This window comes from Nelumbo nucifera, chromosome 3 (assembly GCF_055504915.1).
Source record: "Nelumbo nucifera cultivar China Antique chromosome 3, China Antique-T2T, whole genome shotgun sequence".
In the NCBI taxonomy this organism is placed as follows: Eukaryota; Viridiplantae; Streptophyta; class Magnoliopsida; order Proteales; family Nelumbonaceae; genus Nelumbo; species Nelumbo nucifera.
The window spans coordinates 89,728,607-89,749,899 of record NC_142651.1 but is presented as its reverse complement, the minus strand read 5'-3'; the positions used below and the strand labels follow the sequence as shown (position 1 = coordinate 89,749,899).

At 36.6% G+C, this 21,293-nt stretch overlaps 3 protein-coding genes across 3 annotated transcripts; 2 read left to right on the top strand and 1 right to left on the bottom strand.

Annotated features, from left to right (window-relative positions):
• The first annotated feature begins 204 nt into the window (after positions 1-204).
• LOC104590449 (chlorophyll a-b binding protein 40, chloroplastic-like) lies at positions 205-1,263 on the top strand. Its single transcript, XM_010249120.2, has one exon. It carries the CDS (start codon positions 276-278, stop codon positions 1,080-1,082), a length of 807 nt encoding a protein of 268 aa, XP_010247422.1. The 5' UTR covers positions 205-275; the 3' UTR covers positions 1,083-1,263.
• A 2,483-nt stretch (positions 1,264-3,746) lies between these two features.
• LOC104590455 (chlorophyll a-b binding protein 40, chloroplastic-like) lies at positions 3,747-4,805 on the top strand. The gene has a single exon (XM_088901696.1). It carries the CDS (start codon positions 3,825-3,827, stop codon positions 4,629-4,631), a length of 807 nt encoding a protein of 268 aa, XP_088757822.1. The 5' UTR covers positions 3,747-3,824; the 3' UTR covers positions 4,632-4,805.
• A 3,634-nt stretch (positions 4,806-8,439) lies between these two features.
• On the bottom strand, positions 8,440-16,501 carry MSRB1 (methionine sulfoxide reductase B 1). The gene is made up of 5 exons (XM_010249121.3): positions 16,289-16,501; positions 10,120-10,231; positions 9,154-9,219; positions 8,833-9,030; positions 8,440-8,740 (listed from the first exon to the last, which is right to left on the bottom strand). Exons 1-5 carry the CDS (start codon positions 16,464-16,466, stop codon positions 8,713-8,715), a joined length of 582 nt encoding a protein of 193 aa, XP_010247423.1. The 5' UTR covers positions 16,467-16,501; the 3' UTR covers positions 8,440-8,712.
• Between the last annotated feature and the right edge of the window lie 4,792 nt (positions 16,502-21,293).

The following is a 21,293-nucleotide window of genomic DNA, read 5'->3' as shown; positions in this document are numbered from 1 at the left end:
TAGATATATGGATAGAGTGTTGGACAAAAAAGAAAAAGAAGCAAAGATTTCAGCTACCATCCTATCTATCTTACTTGGCACACTCAGTGCCACAAACACTCTTCAGAAATCCTTCCACCAATGGTGTGAGAGTTGCAGAGTTTCATGGATGACAACACTTTGTCTCTTTCTTCCTTGACGCCTCCTATTTATACTCTCTCTCCTTCTCAGACCCAAAACCATCCATTTCACGTAAACACTGTAACTATCTACCTGATCTCATTCGCTCTTCTACCATGGCTGCCTCTACAATGGCTCTCTCTTCTCCCTCATTCGCCGGCAAGGCCGTGAAGCTTGCTCCGTCCGCCTCCGAGAAGCTACTCGGTGAAGGCAGAGTCACCATGAGAAAGACTGTGGCTAAGCCCAAGCCGGTTTCATCCGGTAGCCCATGGTATGGACCAGACAGAGTCAAGTACCTGGGACCATTCTCCGGTGAGCCTCCCTCCTACCTCACTGGTGAATTCCCTGGTGACTATGGCTGGGACACTGCTGGGCTGTCTGCTGACCCTGAGACCTTCGCCAAGAACCGTGAGCTCGAGGTCATCCACTGCAGATGGGCCATGCTTGGAGCTCTTGGGTGTGTCTTCCCTGAGCTGCTCGCTCGGAATGGTGTTAAGTTCGGCGAGGCCGTGTGGTTCAAGGCTGGTGCACAGATCTTCAGCGAGGGTGGATTGGACTACTTGGGCAATCCAAGCTTGATTCACGCCCAGAGCATTCTAGCCATCTGGGCTACCCAAGTTATCTTGATGGGTGCCGTCGAGGGCTACCGTGTCGCCGGCGGGCCTCTTGGTGAGGTGACAGACCCACTCTACCCCGGCGGCAGCTTTGACCCACTTGGACTAGCTGATGACCCTGAGAAATTCGCTGAGCTTAAGGTGAAGGAGATCAAGAACGGCAGACTGGCCATGTTCTCTATGTTTGGCTTCTTTGTTCAGGCCATTGTGACCGGCAAGGGACCATTGGAGAACCTCGCCGACCACCTTGCCGACCCTGTCAACAACAACGCTTGGGCTTACGCCACCAACTTTGTTCCGGGCAAGTGATCAGCAAAAGAGAAAGCACAATTAATAATATTTCTTCTTTACTGCTCAGAGAAACCATGTGTGCATTTGATTTTTGTGTTGACATGCAGTTTGATGGAGCCAAATCGTAAACAGTCTTATTTGTATGTTCAGTTATATGTTTCTGATGAAATGAGATTTGATTTGTATTGAGTTCTTTCAATTCAGAGCTCCTAGATTAGCAAGCCACCTTCATGAAACTGCATTCATCCATCACAGGTCTGGAATGGGCCAGTACAGTGTTGTGTTCATTAGATTCCATATGGATGAAAATCAGTTAGTGGGTGTAAGGACCTACAGGATTTGTATATCATTAATAATTTATGAAACTCGAGCTTTATTTAGCCTTTAATAACATCAGCTCTTCAAAATTCAAACCTCTTGTTGGTTAGATTATCTTGACATTTGGGCTATGTTTGGTTTGAAAGAAAAAGTAAGGAAATTAAAGAAAGGGAAAGATAGGGAAACCTATATAAGATTTGTAAAGGCTTCTTAATTACCTTTCCCTACTTTTTCCTTCAAACCAAACACAGCCCTTGGAGAATGGGGAGTGATGTTTTGGGTGTTAGGACTGCTTTCCTCCTTTCCCTTTTCTTTTTTGAGTGTATAAACAAGAAACTTTAATGCAATTCTTGGATTCTTCATTTCTTTGCCCTAGAGAGACGGTGGGACTCATGAAAAGACATGTCCAATTGTCCATACTGAGTACTTTTCATCTTACCATAATACCCATTAAAAGAAAAAAGAACTCACCACATCATTAGGGCAGATTTCCTGGAGAACTTTGCATAAACCCATTGTTTTCTACAATGTTGTCAAACTCAAACCAGAGGTAAAACCGTTTGGTTATTGGGTCACTGATTGAATAGTCCCATTTAACTTGTTCAACTCTTTAATTATATTTATTCAAATGCAAAGAAAAATATAAAAATACAAATAACAGCAAATATTACTTCTAATAAGTTATCTTCTAAAGCTATTTCACATCAAAATCAGCTTAATTTCTAACACATAGAAACACATGTAAAAAGCCAACCCGTAGAAGTGCTTGGATTGGGTCCACTTTTGTTCCAGTTGCAGACTTGCGTGCAGTCATGACCTGTACCATTTGGTTATACTTCTTTTAAATATTCAACTTATATTCTTTTAATTGTGGTGAATTTTTTTTCTCTAAATTAGAAAGGAATTTACAATCCAAATTCTTAGGTCCGAATATATATAGTGAATTCAATGTATTTTATCTGATAGTTTAAACTTTAAACATACAATCAATCACGCCCATTGACCAGGGGTGTAATCGAGCCAAGTCAAGCCGAATATCAATTTACTTGTGCTCAAACTCAGTTGATAAACATAGAACTCGAAACTCGACTCAAGCTTATCAAGTTTATGTATTTGGCTCAACACTCGTGAGTAGGGGTGTTAATTGGACTGGATTTGGTCCAATCTGATCCAGTGAATCTACTATAAATGGATCAAGTTCAATTCAAACCAATGAATGTTTTGAACCAATTTGGACCGATCCAATTCAATGTCTGAACTGTCCAATTTATTCAAATTCATTTTGATTTAGATTGGTTTCAATCCAAACTTGGTCCATTAACACATATATTCTTATCTTATATCAATGGACCAGATATTGGCTTAATCCAACCCAATCCAATATAAATTTGTTACGGATGGACCAGGTGCAATCTAGTCTAATAAATATTTTGACCAGATTGGTTGAATCCAATATGTCTTGTTGGTCCATCCAATCCATCCAATTTGATTTTGGACTGGATGGGGTCCAATCCAAAACCGGTCCATTGATACTCTTACTCATGAGCTATTCGAGCCCAACTCAACTCAAGCTGGTTATAAATAAATTAGTATTAAAAATTATAAATAAATTAATATTAAGTATATTAAAATACTAAAAATTATGATAAATTGATATTATTATGAATGTTATAAATAAAAACATATGAAAACCAATTATAAATGTATTTATTTATATTATCAATATGCTAATGTCAAAAAATTAATGATTTTGTATTATATATAATAACAAACATATTAAAAATAATAATATTTTCTTATGAACTCGATTAGACTCACAAACCACTCAAGCCGATTGTTGCAAAGACTGAACTCGGCTCAACCAAATACTTGACTCAAGTCGAGGTCGAGCGCAACTCAAACTCAATTACTATGAGCCAATTAAGAGATGGAGATAAAACCTAATTAAGAGTGGTAATTAGAGAAGCATATCCCAAAAATGATAAATGGGCACACCCCTAGTGACTGGTGAATAGTGAATAGGCCAAAAGTGATGACGTTTTGAAAAGAAGGAACTTCAATATATGTAGATATGTACTTCGGCATGGGTGCCTTTTGTCTTTTAACTAGGGATGTGTCCATCTATCAAAATTGGGTTGTGCCCTAATCAGCTCTCTTCTTGTAAGCTTGGATAGAAATATGGATAGGGTGCTTAGACACTTAGCAAAGAGATATATAGATTTTGTACCATCTCATTCTCATCTTACTTGGCGCACTCAGCACCACCAAAGACTCCCCAAAAATCCTTCCACCAATGGTGTGAGAGATTTAGAGGTTCATGGGCGACAGGGCTTCGTCTCTTTCCTCCTTGACGCCTCCTATTTAGCCCCTCTCCTTTCTTAGCCCAACAACCATCCATTTCACATAAACACAACAATTAACCCTCTCAGTTGTTCTTCTACCATGGCTGCCTCTACAATGGCTCTCTCTTCTCCCTCATTCGCCGGCAAGGCCGTGAAGCTTGCTCAGTCCGCCTCCGAACAGCTACTCGGTGAAGGCAGAGTCACCATGAGAAAGACTGTGGCTAAGCCCAAGACGGTTTCATCCGGTAGCCCATGGTATGGACCAGACAGAGTCAAGTACCTGGGACCATTCTCCGGTGAGCCTCCCTCCTACCTCACTGGTGAATTCCCTGGTGACTATGGCTGGGACACTGCTGGGCTGTCTGCTGACCCTGAGACCTTCGCCAAGAACCGTGAGCTCGAGGTCATCCACTGCAGATGGGCCATGCTTGGAGCTCTTGGATGTGTCTTCCCTGAGCTGCTCGCTCGGAATGGTGTTAAGTTCGGCGAGGCCGTGTGGTTCAAGGCTGGTGCACAGATCTTCAGCGAGGGTGGATTGGACTACTTGGGCAACCCAAGCTTGATTCACGCCCAGAGCATCCTGGCCATCTGGGCCACTCAAGTTATCTTGATGGGTGCTGTCGAGGGCTACCGTGTCGCCGGCGGGCCTCTTGGTGAGGTGACAGACCCACTCTACCCCGGCGGCAGCTTCGACCCACTTGGCCTTGCTGATGACCCAGAAGCTTTTGCTGAGCTTAAGGTGAAGGAGATCAAGAACGGCAGACTGGCTATGTTCTCCATGTTTGGCTTCTTTGTTCAGGCCATTGTGACTGGCAAGGGACCCTTGGAGAACCTTGCCGACCACCTTGCCGACCCTGTCAACAACAATGCCTGGGCCTACGCCACCAACTTTGTTCCGGGCAAGTGATCAGCGCAAGATAAACCACAATTAATATTTATGTTCTTAATTTACTGCTCAGAGAAACCATGTGCATTTGATTTTTGTGTGTTGGCTTTGCAATGTAAATTGATGCAAATTAATGGAAAATTCTATTGTAAACAATCTTTGCAATGTTAATGAAATTGTGAAATGTTACTTCCATGGACCAAACTCCCACGCCCCATAGATCAAAATTGTTCCATCAGTAAGTAATCCTAAGTCCTGTATGTGTGTGGAACTAGTCATCAAATAACAGTCCTGCTGTAAGGAACATAAACCATAAACCATAACAGTTGAAGGCCGTTAGCCTCTTGGTTATCCAGCAATATTTGGTTCTACGTACTATAGTATTGGGCTGTATTTAGGTCGGGTTCTAATCAGATGTGCAATTCAAATCCTATCTGGTTATTGAAACTTCAAATCCGAATCCAAAATCCTGTCTAAAATCTTGTATATCATACTTGGATTGGAATCGGATTTAATTTGAATCCGCTTTGTTGCCTTTCAAATATAAAAAACAATGAAAAGTTAAAAATAATAATTATTATTTTTTATTTATAAATATACAATAAATTCTATGTATATAAAACATTGAATTTATTCTTTATAAACTTTATATTATTAAATATAATATATACAATTATACATACTCAGGCCATAATTGTAAGGATAGCAAAGGGGTAGGTTCTAGGATGGTTTTTAAAATTCTAGATCCTACCCACCTCCCTAAACCTCCCAACCCGTACCTGTCCCAAAACCCATAGTGGGTTGGATTTTGAGAATTCAATCCCTCACCACATTCAAGGGTAGGGGCAAATTTGGTTTAGAACTCACATCTAATTTCCTAGTATTTCTTGTTATATATAAACAATAAATAAGTAAAATAACATAAGCAAACAATAATATTTTCCAATTATTTGATTAAGAAATGTAAAAAACACAAATTATCGATTATACTTCACATAAAACTCAAAATATTATTAAATTCAACACCAAATACATAAAGTTTATATGCTTTCCAACAATATGTGGGTCAGAGAGGGTCGGATTTAGCCAAATACCATACCCTACCTGTCCCCACCCCAAAACCCGTCCTTCAAGCAAAAAAAAACCACCCCATTGGGGTGGGTACCCATTAGGTAGGATAGACATTACTATCCCTACATAATTGGTAAGTCAGATCTTCAGATATGATCCGATCCGACTTGTTTTCTTTAAAAATTAATAAATTATTAAAAAAATATACCAATTTAAATAAAAAAAAGTACAAGTATTTTTTTAATTATTTTCATCATATATATATACATGTTTTTTATAAAAAGTAAATAATATAACAAATTTATAAAAATAAATATAAATAATATATTTATAAATAAATCAATAGCATAAATATTATATATATATATATATATTTATATATATATATATATATATATATTTATAAATATATATAACATATATCAGATCGGATATGGGGTTATTCGAATCCAATCCGATTTCTGATCCATTTGCACCTCTAAATCTATGTGCATGAACTTCAATGTGAAGCAAATAAATTGAACCAGTAATAAAGTGGCACATCATTATTGAACCTTTAATGATATGTACACCTTATAAAACATAAATAAATGAAAAGTAAATATATCATGTGGCTTTTTTAATGTAATTGGTCAAAATTTTGATTCAAATATTCCAAATGCATCATACTTGGAAAGTTGAAAATAAGTTAGAGTAAATTGTCTTATTATATACTTGTTAAGTATCTTAAGACTTGTGGATTTCTTGTTTAGAATTACTACAAGCTTTGCCATTGTGAGATTATCTTACATTGCCTACCCCAAGCCTAGATAAAAATAAAAATATTTTTTTAATTATTTTCATCATATATATACATATTTTTATAAAAAGTAAATAATATAACAAATTTATAAAAATACAATATAAATAATATATTTATAAATAAATAAATAGCATAAATATTATATATATATATATATATCTATATTTATAAATATATAACATATATCGGATCAGATATAGGGTAATTCGAATCTGATCGGATTTCTGATCCATTTGCACCCCTAAATCTATGTGCATGAACTTCAATGTGAAGCAAATAAATTGAACCAATAATAAAGTATACCTTATAAAACATGAATAAATGAAAAGTAAATATATCATGTGGCTTTTTTAATGTAATTGATCAAAATTTTGATTCAAATATTCCAAATGCATCATACTTGGAAAGTTGAAAACAAGTTAGAGTAAATTTTCTTATTATATACTAGTTAAGTATCTCAAGACTTGTGGATTTTTTGTTTAGAATTACTACAAGCTCTGCTATTGTGAGATTATCTTACACTGCCTACCCCAAGCCTAGATAAAAAGTAAGGTTGCGTGGCAGCGAACATTTAAAACTTTTACCGAATTCCAATAATCATGGATGTGTGCCCACATTCACGTTCCGTGGTTTAACCAAATCATATGTGCTGGCAATTTGTATCCCAATTCCGTCACATAGATAAAGCATCCTAGAAAGCCCTTAGGCTTATAGTTTGAAAAAAGTACAGATACAAATATGTATATTGCAAAGCCTAAAGCCTTGTATTTGCGGCTGAACCTTTGGCTCAGTTTGGAAAGAGTACTTATACAAATTTGTAGAGCACAAAACCCTGTATTTTATATTATTTTGCATGTATTTACACTCATGTGAGTACATATTTGTATTTGTACTCCTTCCAAACTGAGCCTTAATTGCAATTTCAATCACAATTCACAAGGAATAAAACCAAATTCAGCAATTGCCAAGTGGCTTACCAGTAACAATAAGGAATAAAATATCGATATGAATCTATGATACACCCTTATATCAAGCCTATCATATTCTAAAAACTTTAAAATTTTCTTTTAGGCCCTCTAATATCTATAGAATTAAAAAAAAAAAAAACAGTATCGATAATATTGATAGGCACCGATACGGGCGCTACCCACTTGAGGGTATCAGGCACAAATACCCACTAGACTTGGGGATATCAGGCATATCAATATTTTAATCATTGCTTATCAGAATTCGATCATTGAACATTCAAAATTTTGAACCCAAAAAGGAAAGAGAATTTCACATCAGTTGATTCGCAAATTTACCTCAGAAAAAAAAAAAAAAACAATTGCATTTAAAATATCTTGCTTTGGGCTAGCCTTGGCATGACAAACAATAATGAGGTCACTGTCGGAGTCATCTTCCTGGAGTCATCCTAGTAGTCGATAGGAAATGGTGAATATATAAGTTGATTCTTTACTTATCAAAAAAAAAATGGTGAATATATAAGTTCACAAGCTGTGGATGGTGAGGCATGACTCAGGAGATACACGGGAAGAAGACAAAGGAGAGGGTTTTTTGTGAGAAATGTGATATACTGTTAATATCAAAATTTTGGCAGTAATTAACAAAATAAATGTAATAAGAGTCACCAATTTTTTATAAGTTTATTGAATCTAATAGACTAATGGTAGTCATCAGCTATTACAATTTAAGATTCTAAATAGGTGTTATTATGACCTTTGAGAAACGGTCCATTAGACATTTTACAGAATTGGTGGGTCATGGATTTACTGACCAGTATGACCAACCTTCATGGTGCTGTAGAACGCCATAATCACCAAAAAAAAACGCAGCTTGGAAGCACATCCTCATTACTGTAAACAAATTCCATGAGGGTTCTGAGTTCTTGACTGGAAGATGAGAAATCCTTCAAAAAAACTCTATGTGATTTGATGCTACCAACCAAGCAGTCCATTGACAGATAAAGCAAAAGTTGCTAGTTACAAATGAAAGCATCAAAATATTTATACAGGTTTAGCATAACTAAATCCAACGGGTACATAATTGTTATCATAGACAAGGTAATAGAATAACAGCATACAGCATGTTCTTACGATTTATTTATCTATACTATCCAAATACTTCTTATCTTTTTGATACAATGATACATACCCACCAAGGGTATAACTGATGGAGAATCTACACGCAAAACCAGTGATCCTTGTTCTATATACCTGGAAGCTCCTCCTATTTTGGTTTAAGTTTCAGGGATGCACTGAAGACATGGGGCAACAACAAATAAAAGTTAATTTTCAGATTTGAACCAAAGAAGAATAAAGAGTTTGGGAGGTTGGAAGAATTATTTACCTGTTGATACAATAGCGCTTTCCAGTAGGTGGCGGACCATCATCAAAGACATGACCAAGATGAGCATCACAAACAGAACAAAGAACTTCTTGGCGAGGCATGAAAATAATTGACAGGTCTAACTTTGATTTCACATTATTTCCTAGAGGCTGATAGTAAGATGGCCAACCAGTCCCGCTGTCAAATTTCGTGGATGACCTAGAAAAGAGGACACAAGAGCTTTACACAATGGAATTGTGCAAGGAAAGCATCCCTATATGCTGATCCAAGTTTGTCAATTACACTTGGTACACAAGTTCTAGTATGTATGGAACTACTTACTCAAATAAAGGTGTGTCACAACAGATGCAGTGATAAGTTCCTGGGGTTTTAGTGTTCCAATACTCCCTGAAATTGAGAAAAGAAAATACAAATGAACTCAAACAAGAAATTGGTTTATGACATGCATTATGCTTCTTGTCACGGACTCCAATGTTCAGCTTCTAAAACCACAATCTCAGGGTAAGAAAATGATTATAGATTCTTTGTGGTGTTAGGAATCCATACCAAATGAAATGATTTCATTTTTAGTTTTTTATTGCATTTGAGGCCATAACCTTTTTTAAAATGAATTTATTTTACTTCAGAACTTCAAGAAATGATTCCATTTCCTTTTTTGTTTTCTTTTTTATCAACAGTGAATAATCTAACGTCAAAAGTGGAAAAACCCCAGCATCCAAAAGTGTTTGCAATGAAGAGAAAATAGCAACATCACTAGGCTGACCATACAATTGAAATATAATTATGAACAAAAACTAAAACTAAAACAAAATTATTCATTCCAGGTGACTTCCATAAATGCAATATATAATCTGAAATTCTTAATCATGGTGAGAAATGGAATGCTCCCTCTACTACAAACATAACAGTTCACTATTATATTAATCATAAGATTCATTAAAAAGGGCAGCTTTGTCTTTCAACCAGTAGAAGTACCCCAATTACCAAATTCTATTTCTTAGAATTTTTTTCAATTTTCAAATATTTAAATTAAATGTTTAGATCTGACTGATATATATATATATGTCATAGATCCCACATCCACATATTATCATATTTGATAATATGTGTTTGCATGTTTGCAAAGAGATTTTACAGTATACAAGTATAACAGCATTATATGGAGACACACACTATGCAGCCCAAATAGGTACAATAAGGTCATTTAATTATGATTGGATATACACTATATAATGTGAAGAGAATTACAACTTGATGGATCTTTCTTGCAAATTATATGAATCATACCCAGTAAATGCCCTCTCAGTTCCCTTCTGTCGAGTGATGTAAAATTGTTCCTTTGTAAGGCGCTTCTTCCATTCTTCTTCACTTATTGAAGCATAACCTATGCTACTAGCCTCTGCAAATAAATGAAAGGAACTCTTGAAAATAACACTAATAGAAGGTAAGGAACCTGACATTGAAGATTACAATATGAAGCCACATCTTATATATACTACAGTAATGATTGCAGTAATAAATCCAATCAATATGTTCCTCGAAATTATATTTTTGAAAAATTGTGGAAACAGAAAGAAAACTAGAAGAAAGAAGAATTTCAACATGGAAAACAAATAAATCTTCAAGATGGAGATAGGTCTATTCATCCATAATACTCTACAACTGTTGGATTGGCACCTCCCCCAACCTAGGATGTGAATTTTTTTTCTGTGCCAAATTTACAGCTACCAACCAAAGATTCACCATACAAAAGCTCATATGCTTCCCAAAAAATGTCGAAGAAGAAGAAATATCAATTTTGAACCAACAGGTCTTGGAAGAAAACCCTTTTCCCTTGAACACCTAAACTTGATCTTCCTTATAACCATTAGCATTTTCAAAAATGCATGGCAGAAGCCCCAAATGCGGTTCTTGGGGCAAATTCAAGCATGATATTGATTTACTCCTAGTACTAATATATCATAACAAATTTTTGACATACATAATTAGAGATAATGTTAGTTAGATGGAGACTTAGAATTTGGAGATATCAGGCTTTGGAAGCCATACTGAAATCCCAATTATACAAGTAAACTTCAAATATACAAAATATATTACCTACAAAAAGGGGCTTAAATTTTGTAGGAGATGACCTTGGTTTTACTTTGTAGTGTTTAGTAGCTAACTCCTTATTCCTTGACTTCTTTTTTGCCCCATTCTCTAATGTAGGAGATGACCTTGGTTTTACCCGCTATATTAATGAAAATTCATCAACTCTACAAGCTTGTTTTACACTGAGAAAACTACAGGTGCAACCTGGGAGGATTCAGGTTGGGCCTTTGTCAAAATTTGAATGGGCCCAGCCTGAATGCCCGAGTCCAAAGCAGTGTAAAATTCTAACTCGGGCCAACCCCAAGTTACAGCCCTAGAGAAAGCATATTCTTCTCATTATAGTTGCATTGATAAAGGATGGGAGAGGAGAAATGTAATCAGAATTATCCAGTCTTCTTGTTGGATGATTGTACTTGGTTATTCTATTGTCCCAATGGAAACATACCCCATAAAGGCATGCCTGATGTTCTTTGATTGTTTACAACATTCTCTCATATTGTCCCTGACAGAGTCACACCGCAGCACTATTTACATTGAACATTACCATATTAACCATGGAGGGTGGGCCTCGGTGCAACAGTTGGGTTGCTCCATTGCAACCTGGGTGACCAGGGTTCAAATCTTGGAAACAGCCTCCCTGTATATGCAGGGGTAAGGCTGTGTACATCTGTCCCTCCCCAGACCCCGCATTGGCAGGGGAGACTTGTGCACTAGGCTGCTCTTTTTTATAAACATATTGACCACAGACAGTGTAATATTTCCTAAATGATAACAGTGTAAGGAATCACAAGAAAAGATTTTCAGTGGAGGGTTATCAACTCCTCCTCATGGCAACTTCTTGTGATAAAGAAATGGTATTTTCAGTTTAATTCTTCCTATTTCTTTGTAGGGATTCTTCTTCATTTATTTCTCAAATTAAAGGTTTCCCTTCTCATTGTCATGAATTCTCCATGTATGAAGGCAGTACTTCTTTTGCCAATCCACGGTGTGATGTAGTCAAATCTTTTGACATCATAGACTAGAAGTGACAAGTTGGGTTATCCAGGCAAAAGTCTAGACCATAGGCTTTCAACTCATACAAGTAGTCAAACCACTTTGGCTTCTTTGTCACTTTGGGCTTGTTTTATGACCCATCTCTTGCAATCATAACTCAGAAAGTATGGCTTCAATCAAGGTCCACTAGAAATAACTAAATAGTGAAATTGTATGCTTACCAACATTAGAACCAGTCCCAGGACCAGCCAAATCAATTCAGAGCTTAAATTAGGATGAGCTATCCAAGCACACACTGGGCACTAAATGGTCAACAGACGATGCAAAACCAAGTCCACCCAAAGGTTCAGAAACCATACACTCAATGATTTTAAGACAATTCAATTGGATCAGGTTGAATCATATCAGATGTGGCTTGGGTTAAGCCAGGTTGTCTGAAGCCATATTATAGCACAGCACAATTTGTTACACATTAGAAGTAGTAAGAAATGATTTAAGCACTAATAATCTAACAGTGGATATGGCTTTAAATAAAACGGATTGGCAAAACAAGATTCATGTAGCCAACCCCATATAGTTGGGATAAGACATGGATGACGATGATGATAATGACAATTTTGAAGGAGCTAGAATAGCTCAGGGTAGACCAAAAAGGGCATGGATAGAAGTAGTAAGAAATGATTTAAGCACTAATAATCTAATAGTGGATATGGCTTTAAATAAACCGGATTGGCGAAACAAGATTCATGTAGCCAACCCCATATAGTTGGGATAAGACATGGGCGATGATGATGATAATGACAACTTTGGGTTCAGTCACTACTCCTAAACCAAAAGGCAACCCATCTGAGATGGTTATTCAACCAGACAAGTGTTAGTGGAGCCCATTCAAGTTTCACCCCTCCCACCAACTGGTTCTAGCTTGGGTCCAATATGGGAGGTCATGGTAACAAGATCCGGCCAACCAAACTTCATTGTCAGAGCTTGGCTAGGCTGAAAATTCCAGGCTGATCTAAAACTGAATTTCACTAGGCTGGGAAAGTATCAGCCCAAACCATCCATGGTGAATTGGTAATATATAAAGGGTCAAGTCTACTAGTTTTATTGTTTACAGAATAAGCCAAATGAACCAGGAAACTTCCATTTAAAAGCATCAGGCTCAAAATGAGTCCCTTTGCTCCTCTCACCACCCTTCCTTTCTGGAATAAGTTTCAGCCCAGAATACATTTCTGCATCTTTAATACAAGTCTTTCTTCCCACTTTTTTCCATCTAAAGTGACCAGCAAGCTTGTGCAAGTTGTGAAGTCAGCCTCTTACTCTTGATTTTTGTGTGGCACCACCAATGCTTCCCTGAAGTATCATTCCTCTATCAAGAGGGCCACTAGGCTATATGGAAATGAGGCCAAACCAAGTTTCTAAGAAAATGGATGAAATTCCAAAGAGTTGAGCTAATACCTATAAAAACCAGAGTTACCCATATATATGTAGAGGTACGTGTCCTTTCAGATGTGTCGAGCACCTCTTCCATGAAAACGGCAGTGAATTGGGCAGGCTTCTAATAGGAAGTCCTAGACTCAACTCCAACCCTCCCCCCCTGCCAATCTTCCAACTTATTTCCTAGGACTGAAATATAATACATCCCCCTAAAGTTTGGTTACAATATCTTCTCTTGTAATACATTACTTTCAAAACAATCCCAACCAACCTTAGGCAGGGTGATCCCACATGCATACGCCTCCACAATTTAGCTCCATAAACTAGAGAATAAATGCATAGAGATTAGTATGCATCACCTAGGCTAGTACATGCAATGAGCTCCTTGGAAACTCTCACAGTCTGGAAGAAAAATTAAAAAAGGGGCTTAGAGAAGCTAGAATCTATATATCCCTCGGTTTGGTAGCAACAGCATCACCTTCGAACTAACATCCAAACCATCGAAACAATGACCATTCAACTAGACAAAAATGAGAGAAGGGATCCTATGCTGCCCACTTAAGGCAAGGATACAGCTAGATATAGTATCAGATATAAAATTGACACTAAAAATTGAAGTACCTGACATGATACATCACCCTTGTACAGATATCTGGGCATCATAGAGGGGATCTCCTTTACAACAGCATCAACTAGCACCCAAATGACATATGAAAGCTGCCAAAGGAATGTGGGAAAGGAGTGTACCTCCATCCACCAACAGCACAAGCTCATGTATCCCCAGCATTTGGAAAGCTATCAAAGGAGTCATATTCTTTTAATCATTTCTAGCCCATCCTGGGCCCAGAATATATATTATATAATACTTTGTATAAGTATGGAATATATTTTAAATAATCTATACTATATAAAGAAGATACTTGCCTTGGTTTGGGTGCAGGTCATAGAAGTTAAGTTTGATTATATAACCCATAAAATTAAGTCATTAACTTCATATCTCTACCCTTTACTTGCATGTGCATAACACATGGGTTTACACCAGTATTATTATATATGTCCTACAATATACAATAGTGTATATATTAAATAATATATTTAAAGTTGTAGGCTGGAATGCAAGCTGAGCTAGGCCCAGGCTACAACCCTTGTCCCATGTGCTAAGATAGGCTGGCACATTAGGGCTGCCAATAGACTCCAAAAGTCCGATACTCAATCTGACATTTGATCTGATTACTCTGATTTGAATGCTAAAACTTGCATCCGTTTAGTAATTAGATTGGATGTGGTTTGACCCCATTCGATCTGATAAAAATCCGAGTCCAATTATATGTAATATAACAATGCATATAAATAGATATTATGTATATTTCTTATATATTATAAGTTGAAAAAAGAATTGATTTTTTTTTATTTTTTCTTTATTTTAAATGACAATAGAGAAAAGTAGGATTAAACCTGAATCCAAACCATGTCCAATATTTTGGATTTTGGATTGGATTTGGATGTAACTGAATCCAGCCTGAATCCGACCAGATTACAGCTCTATGGCCCAGTGATCAACCCCTAATTTCAATTTTGCATTTTTTGACTTGTCAACAGAGGCCTCACCCTAAGTGCCTGTTCAGGAGCGCTTTCATGCAGTGGCTTCCGACATTGTAAGGTGACCCCACATGGAAAGCCATGAAGCTATATTTGGTGAAAAAGACAAGAAATCCCAAAAACGCATACAATAAGCTGAGAAATTGGCTTTCAGGTGAAGGTAGCTTCTTCAAAGCGGCTCAGTTACACAGCTCAATTAATGCTAAAGCCCTCTACCCTCCCAACTGAGCCCTAAATAAACCCTTTATTGGATAAAGACAGGCCAACTCTCTATGTTTACCCTCTATCTATCTATTTATCTATACCTCTGTATCTATCCAGCAACTAAAGGATTTAGGGTTATTCTGGAGATGAACTCGTTAGCATATCAACTCAGCATTTGGGTCAGATTCATGAAGTAAACAAGTGTCAATTGAAAGAGTTAAAACATTCTGTTTTGATAAATGGTAGAAAAATACTGCTCCAAGATCCCATCATTATTTCATTTGTAGTAGTTGCCATAAGAATGGGGTAAAATTTTTTGGAATTTGGACAAAATAAAGTTGTGCCTTGTCGAATAAGTGTCATAGTAAATTGGTTCAATTGCTGTTACCCACGAGGTTGTCTTTCTTGATCTTTATGGTTTCGATAACATGTCATGCAGGTAAGATAAATCAAGGTTGCGATTGGTAGAGAAAAAGAATGTTGAGGGAAAGTTGTTAAGGAATTTCATAAAATCCTTATGAACCTTCTGTTTCTCTCTTATTTCCGGTCAAACGAAACGCAACCTAAGGTTCTCTGAGGCTTTAAACATTATTTACAGGTTCAAAACATAGATATTTTGTACTTATAAAAGTTACCAATAAGTCCTATTGAATGCGTAGGTGAATTCCAATTCAGTAAAAAAAAACAAATAAACAAATAAACAGAAAAACAGAAAAGAAGGCTGAATTTTCCTGGGTTACTGATCTATCCTAGACTAACCCGATTTGCGTATTCCATAGCAGCACTCAAAAAAATCCCCTGATTTTTCACGAAAGGAAATCAGATATGTATTCCTCTCGGGCTATGCCTCTAAGTCTCTGACATCAAATTCATGAAGCACAACCTTATAAATAAATAGATACATAATTTAAACAAAGGAAGAAAAAAGTACAGAGACACATAGGCATATACTTCAACCAAAAAAGGAAATAAGAGGTAAAGAAGCAGAATTCATCAAGATAATTAATTGGGCTTACTGGGAAGAAGATGAAGAACTTATTCAGCAGAAGCAAAGCATGAAGATTAAAGAAAACAAATAACCAATCAATAGGGCCACCTCGAAAACAGATAAATACAGAGAGAGAGAGAGAGAGACCTTGAACATTATCTGGTTTCTGAGAAGAAGCATAAGAGCCCATTACGCGAACAGAATGTGACAGCCTTGGAGATTTGTTCAACGCTGGAAAAATGGAGAACCGTGACCTTGAGCGAGTGTTGTGTACAGAAGAAATGCAAGTCGGAATGCTGAGACTGTGAACACTTTTCAAAGCCATTGATTGCTAGACGCCTAGGCCAAACAATCGCTTCTCAATTAAAAATGTAGCTATAGAAGAGAGTTAATATACTTGGATAAGCACCAAGAACAATGCTCGTTACAAGGTACACCGTCTGATTAGAACATCAAATCCTCAAAATGATCAATTGATTGATAAGCGCATAATCGGGTTGCATCTAATGGTGTAGAATCTAAATTTCTTTTTTGGATTAGACAGGTGTACATTGGCTTTTCGTTACACGTGGCAAGTGTCTTGAGCTAGTTGGTTCACTTCTTTTTCTTCAAATTTAAAAATGAAAGAAGAAGAAAGAAAAGGAAATTGTGGCCATGAATGATCGTCGATCGATTGAGCACAAAAATGAACACGTGGTCACTCGGATTGTGCAAGAAACAGTGCTGCAGGGGAGCTTGAATCTCCGATGACCACGGTTACCGGCCTATACTGTAACCACTGATCACAAACCAGAAGCTCAAGGCCCGCTGTTAGGTGGGCCAGACTGGCAATACATGGGTGAGGTATAAGTGCCATTAGAATTAAAAAGAGAAATCTATGGTCCTCATTTAAGTGATCGATGTATTTGATACTGATTTCATCACACCAAATATATATCTTTCCATGAAATAAATAATAAAAATATAGATATAGAAAAAGATAGATATAAAATATGAAAAATGCAAAAAATTTGTAAAAGAAAAAAACATTTAGGCGCGTGATATCTAATGTTATATATTCGTCATATCAAGTAAAAAGGGTAAATTATAAAGATCCCCTGTATTATGGGGTCTGTGATAAAAACCCCATGTATTTTGTTTTGTCACAAAGACCCCTTATACTATGATTATGAGATACCTCTTTCTGTTAATTTTTCGTTGAAAAATATTTTTTAATCCCTATATTATCTTTATAATAATTATTCCGATAATTGAGAGAAAAATACTGTTCATCTTCTCGATCTTAGATACATGAACAATAGCGACGATAATCCTTCTACTTAGATTCCTTCACATTTTTCTCTCTTCCGATCTCTCTTCTTCCCCTTCCCCTTTCTCTCTTCTCCTTTCTTAGTGTCATTTGGGAAGATTAATTTGACGATGTCAAAATGACCAGCTTTGAGAACGGTGGTAATCCCTCTCTCTCTTTATCAAAATGGGTTCCCGTGTGGAACCCAGAAGGAATACTCTTCATCAATAGAAAATTACAGCCAGAGCGAGGTCGTAGGCCTTGGATCCCGTTGTTGTACTCCAACTTTGAGACTCCTCTCACGTATCCCCGGAATCTCTAGAACCTTCAAGGAAATTCAGCTTGGATATCTCAAGGCCTAGGGTTTTGTTCTGTGTTGATCCTGGCGTGGATCTGTTGCTGAAATCCGGTGCAAGTCACTACATTGAATTTAAGAGTATCGACGCAAGCTTCATTTACACTGGTGACGGGAGATTTTTGGCAGTGTCGGATTCTCGAGCAGCAATTTTTCAAGGATCGGAGTCTTGGATTGACCGAGAAGAACCAACTGATCGATCAAAAAGCTTCAGCCCTATAAATCTAAAATGCGCTTGTTTAGACTGACAACTAGAGGAAGAATTGAAATTTTGACAACGTCAGCTTCTTTCCAAATGATACGAGAAAGGGGAAGAAGAGGGAGCGGGGGAGAGAGAGAAATGTGAAGGAATTTGAAGTAGAAGGGATTACTGCCGCTGTTGATCATGTATCTTGAGGTCGGGAAGATGAACAGTGTTTTTCTCCCACTTGTGTGAATAGTTATTACAAGGATAGTATGGGATTAAAAAATATTGCAATGGTGGATTTCAAGGGAAAATTAACGGAAGGGGGTCTTTGTCTCATGATCATAGTAGAGAGGGGTTTTTGTCGCAAAACAAAGTACAGGGGGTCTTTGTCACAAACCCCATAGTATAGGGGGTCTTTGTAATTTACCCAATAAAAAATTAAAAAAAAAAAAACTATAGTCGTTCTCATGTTTGATGGTAATGAAATACGATTTTTTTTATTGACAACGGCAAAATAAAATATAAATTTCAAAAATTATCCAAGAGTGAAGTTTTTCTCATGTTTGGTGGTGGGTCAATAGTTCAACATTTTAGGTCAAATATGATAACCCTTGATGTCATAATTAAATAATAAAATTTATAAAAAAAATATATAAAAACACAAAAAATACAAAAATGAACAAATTTTGTAAGAATCATTTCAGCACATCTCTAATATCATGTATTCATCATATTAAATAAAAAAAAGTCTGATAAATAAGAAATAATTTTATACACAAAAATATAAAAAATTGTTGAAATTTTTGAAAACATACTATTGCTATCACCATCATCGTCTAAAATTTCCATGTGCAAAGCACATGCACACTTACTACTGCCAAAAATTTCAATAAGTCTAGATGAGCTATGGGCTATGGGTTATGGCCTGTATAGTTTTGTTAAGTAGGGTTGTCAATGGGTTGGGTTGACCGACAAAACCAAATTGAACTATCCTAATTGTATAGGTTTTGATAAAGGTTCTCATAAAAAACTAGAAAATTGAAAAAACAAACCAAACTAATGAAATCAAATTGAAAAATCTAGTTAATTGAACCAATCAATTCAGTAAATTTGAAAAACTAAAGGACCAGTCTAGTTTTCAATTAAACCTAAAAAATGGTGGTTATATTTATATATAGATATACATACTTATAAATATATAAAAAACTAATAACCAAAGAACCGAATTGGTCAAAAACCAAAAACTAGTTAATTGGTTTATTCGGTGTGGTTTTAGTTTGAAAAAAAAATTGATAAACTAAAGGACCAATTTGGTTTCAAAATTTTGCCCATTATTCAATTAACCAAACCATGAACATCCCTAGTTTTCGAGGCTCTAAGTAGGGGTGCAACTGAGTCGAGTTAAGTTGAACTTTGATATGTTTTGGCTTGATTTAACTAAAATACTATTAAGCTCAAGTTTGAGTTCAAGTTCAACACTAAGTCTATTTCTTGGTTCGACTTCGATTCGATTAAATATCCGATGAGCTCAAGTTTGGCTCAAAAGCTCAAAATGAATATATTTATTATATTTTAAAAATATATATAGTATATTCTTATATTTATATAGAATATAAAAATATTTTCATAATGCATATTATAAAATGTATTTTTATATTCTAATGTATGTATGTATGTATATATATATGTTAATTGAGCCTCGCGAACTTTTAAGCCAAACTTTTTATTAGTTGAGCTCAAATTTGAATAACTAATTGATCTTACCTCAAGATATGAACTTGAACTAAGCCTAATTGAACTTAAACTTAAACTATTTGATTAAAGCTGATTGCAATCCTAGCTCTAAGCCCAAATTTGTGACTTCTAATTATAATTAAGTCAGCTCTGAATTTTTATATCATGTCGATTATAATATGGACAACATCAGTTTTGGTGTTCTCTTCTTGCCCATAGAAGGATAAGGGCAAACCAAAGAGAGCATGGGTTGAACTCTGAAGTAATAAGAAGTGATCATTCATTTTTTAACAATGGTATGATGATGATATGATTACATATATGCATATTGGCATATTACAAAGTTGCCTATAATCAGCCGCATTTGGTAAGTATCTTTTAATGGTGTCTTTTGGGCTTCTCAAAGCCCATAAGCCTAAATTTTTACCTTTCTTTGTTTGGCAACAGAAGTAGTAGGGATGGGAACTTTCCTGTAAAACTGGGGCGCCATCCTACCCTGCCCCAAATTGGGCGGGTTTCCCCAATCTTAAATGGAGATGGGGAAAATACATTTGCCCTGATCCGAGGATGGGGCAGGGAAGGGCTTTGCATATAATTCCCCAAACCTTATAGTAAATTATTAAAATATGTCTAGGTTTAACATTAATTTTTATAATTTCATTAAAATTTTTCCAAATTTAAACATTTAGGATCCAATAATTTAATGTTTAAAATACCCCTAAATTTCCATAATCCAATGTTTAAAATACCCCTAAATTCCCATAATATAATTTCCAAAATACCCCAAATATGATATATTTTTAGGTGTTGACTTGGGTAGAGGTGTAAATCGGGTCATACCGCCCGAGGCCCAGTACGAACTTGGACCGACCCGGCATGATGGTCCGCGGGCCGTGTTGGGCTTGGGGTTTTAGGTCCACGGGCCGACACAGTCCATATATATATATTTATATATAGTTATATATAGTTATATAATATTATATAAATTATAATTATATAATAATATATTAATAAAATAAATATTTTTTTAGTTTTGTTATACTAATTTATTTAATTATTGCATATATAAGCAATTTTATACACAAAATTCATATAAAATTAAAGTTTTAAGTTCTTTGTCAATTTTTTTTTAAATAAATAGCTTTGGCCCGACCTGGCCCAAGACTCAGCCCACGGGCCAGCCCAGCCCGCGTCATGGCACCGGCCTGCATAGGCCTGGGCCGTGGGCCGTGCAAGGCCAACCCCCAAATTTTTCACCGGGGAGGACAGCACGGCATGGCCTGCACTTTGCGCGGGCCGCCCTCGGACCGTGTTGTGCCGGCCCGGCACAGCCCACTTTACACCTCTAGACTTGGGCAAGAAAAATTCGGGAATTCCTCATCCCTAATAAGAAGGAGGTGCCCACCCCAAATCCGCTCCGCTACTGAAGACGGGGTAAGGGATTTTGGCTACGGGGTAGAGTCGGGGAGGGGATGGCCCACCCCAAACCCTCCCCGTTGCCATTCCTAAACAGATGACAAGAAGCCCATAAGACTAGCAACCCAAAAAGCTTGTGCAAGCTCGAAAATCCCTGAAAATCGAGAAGCTC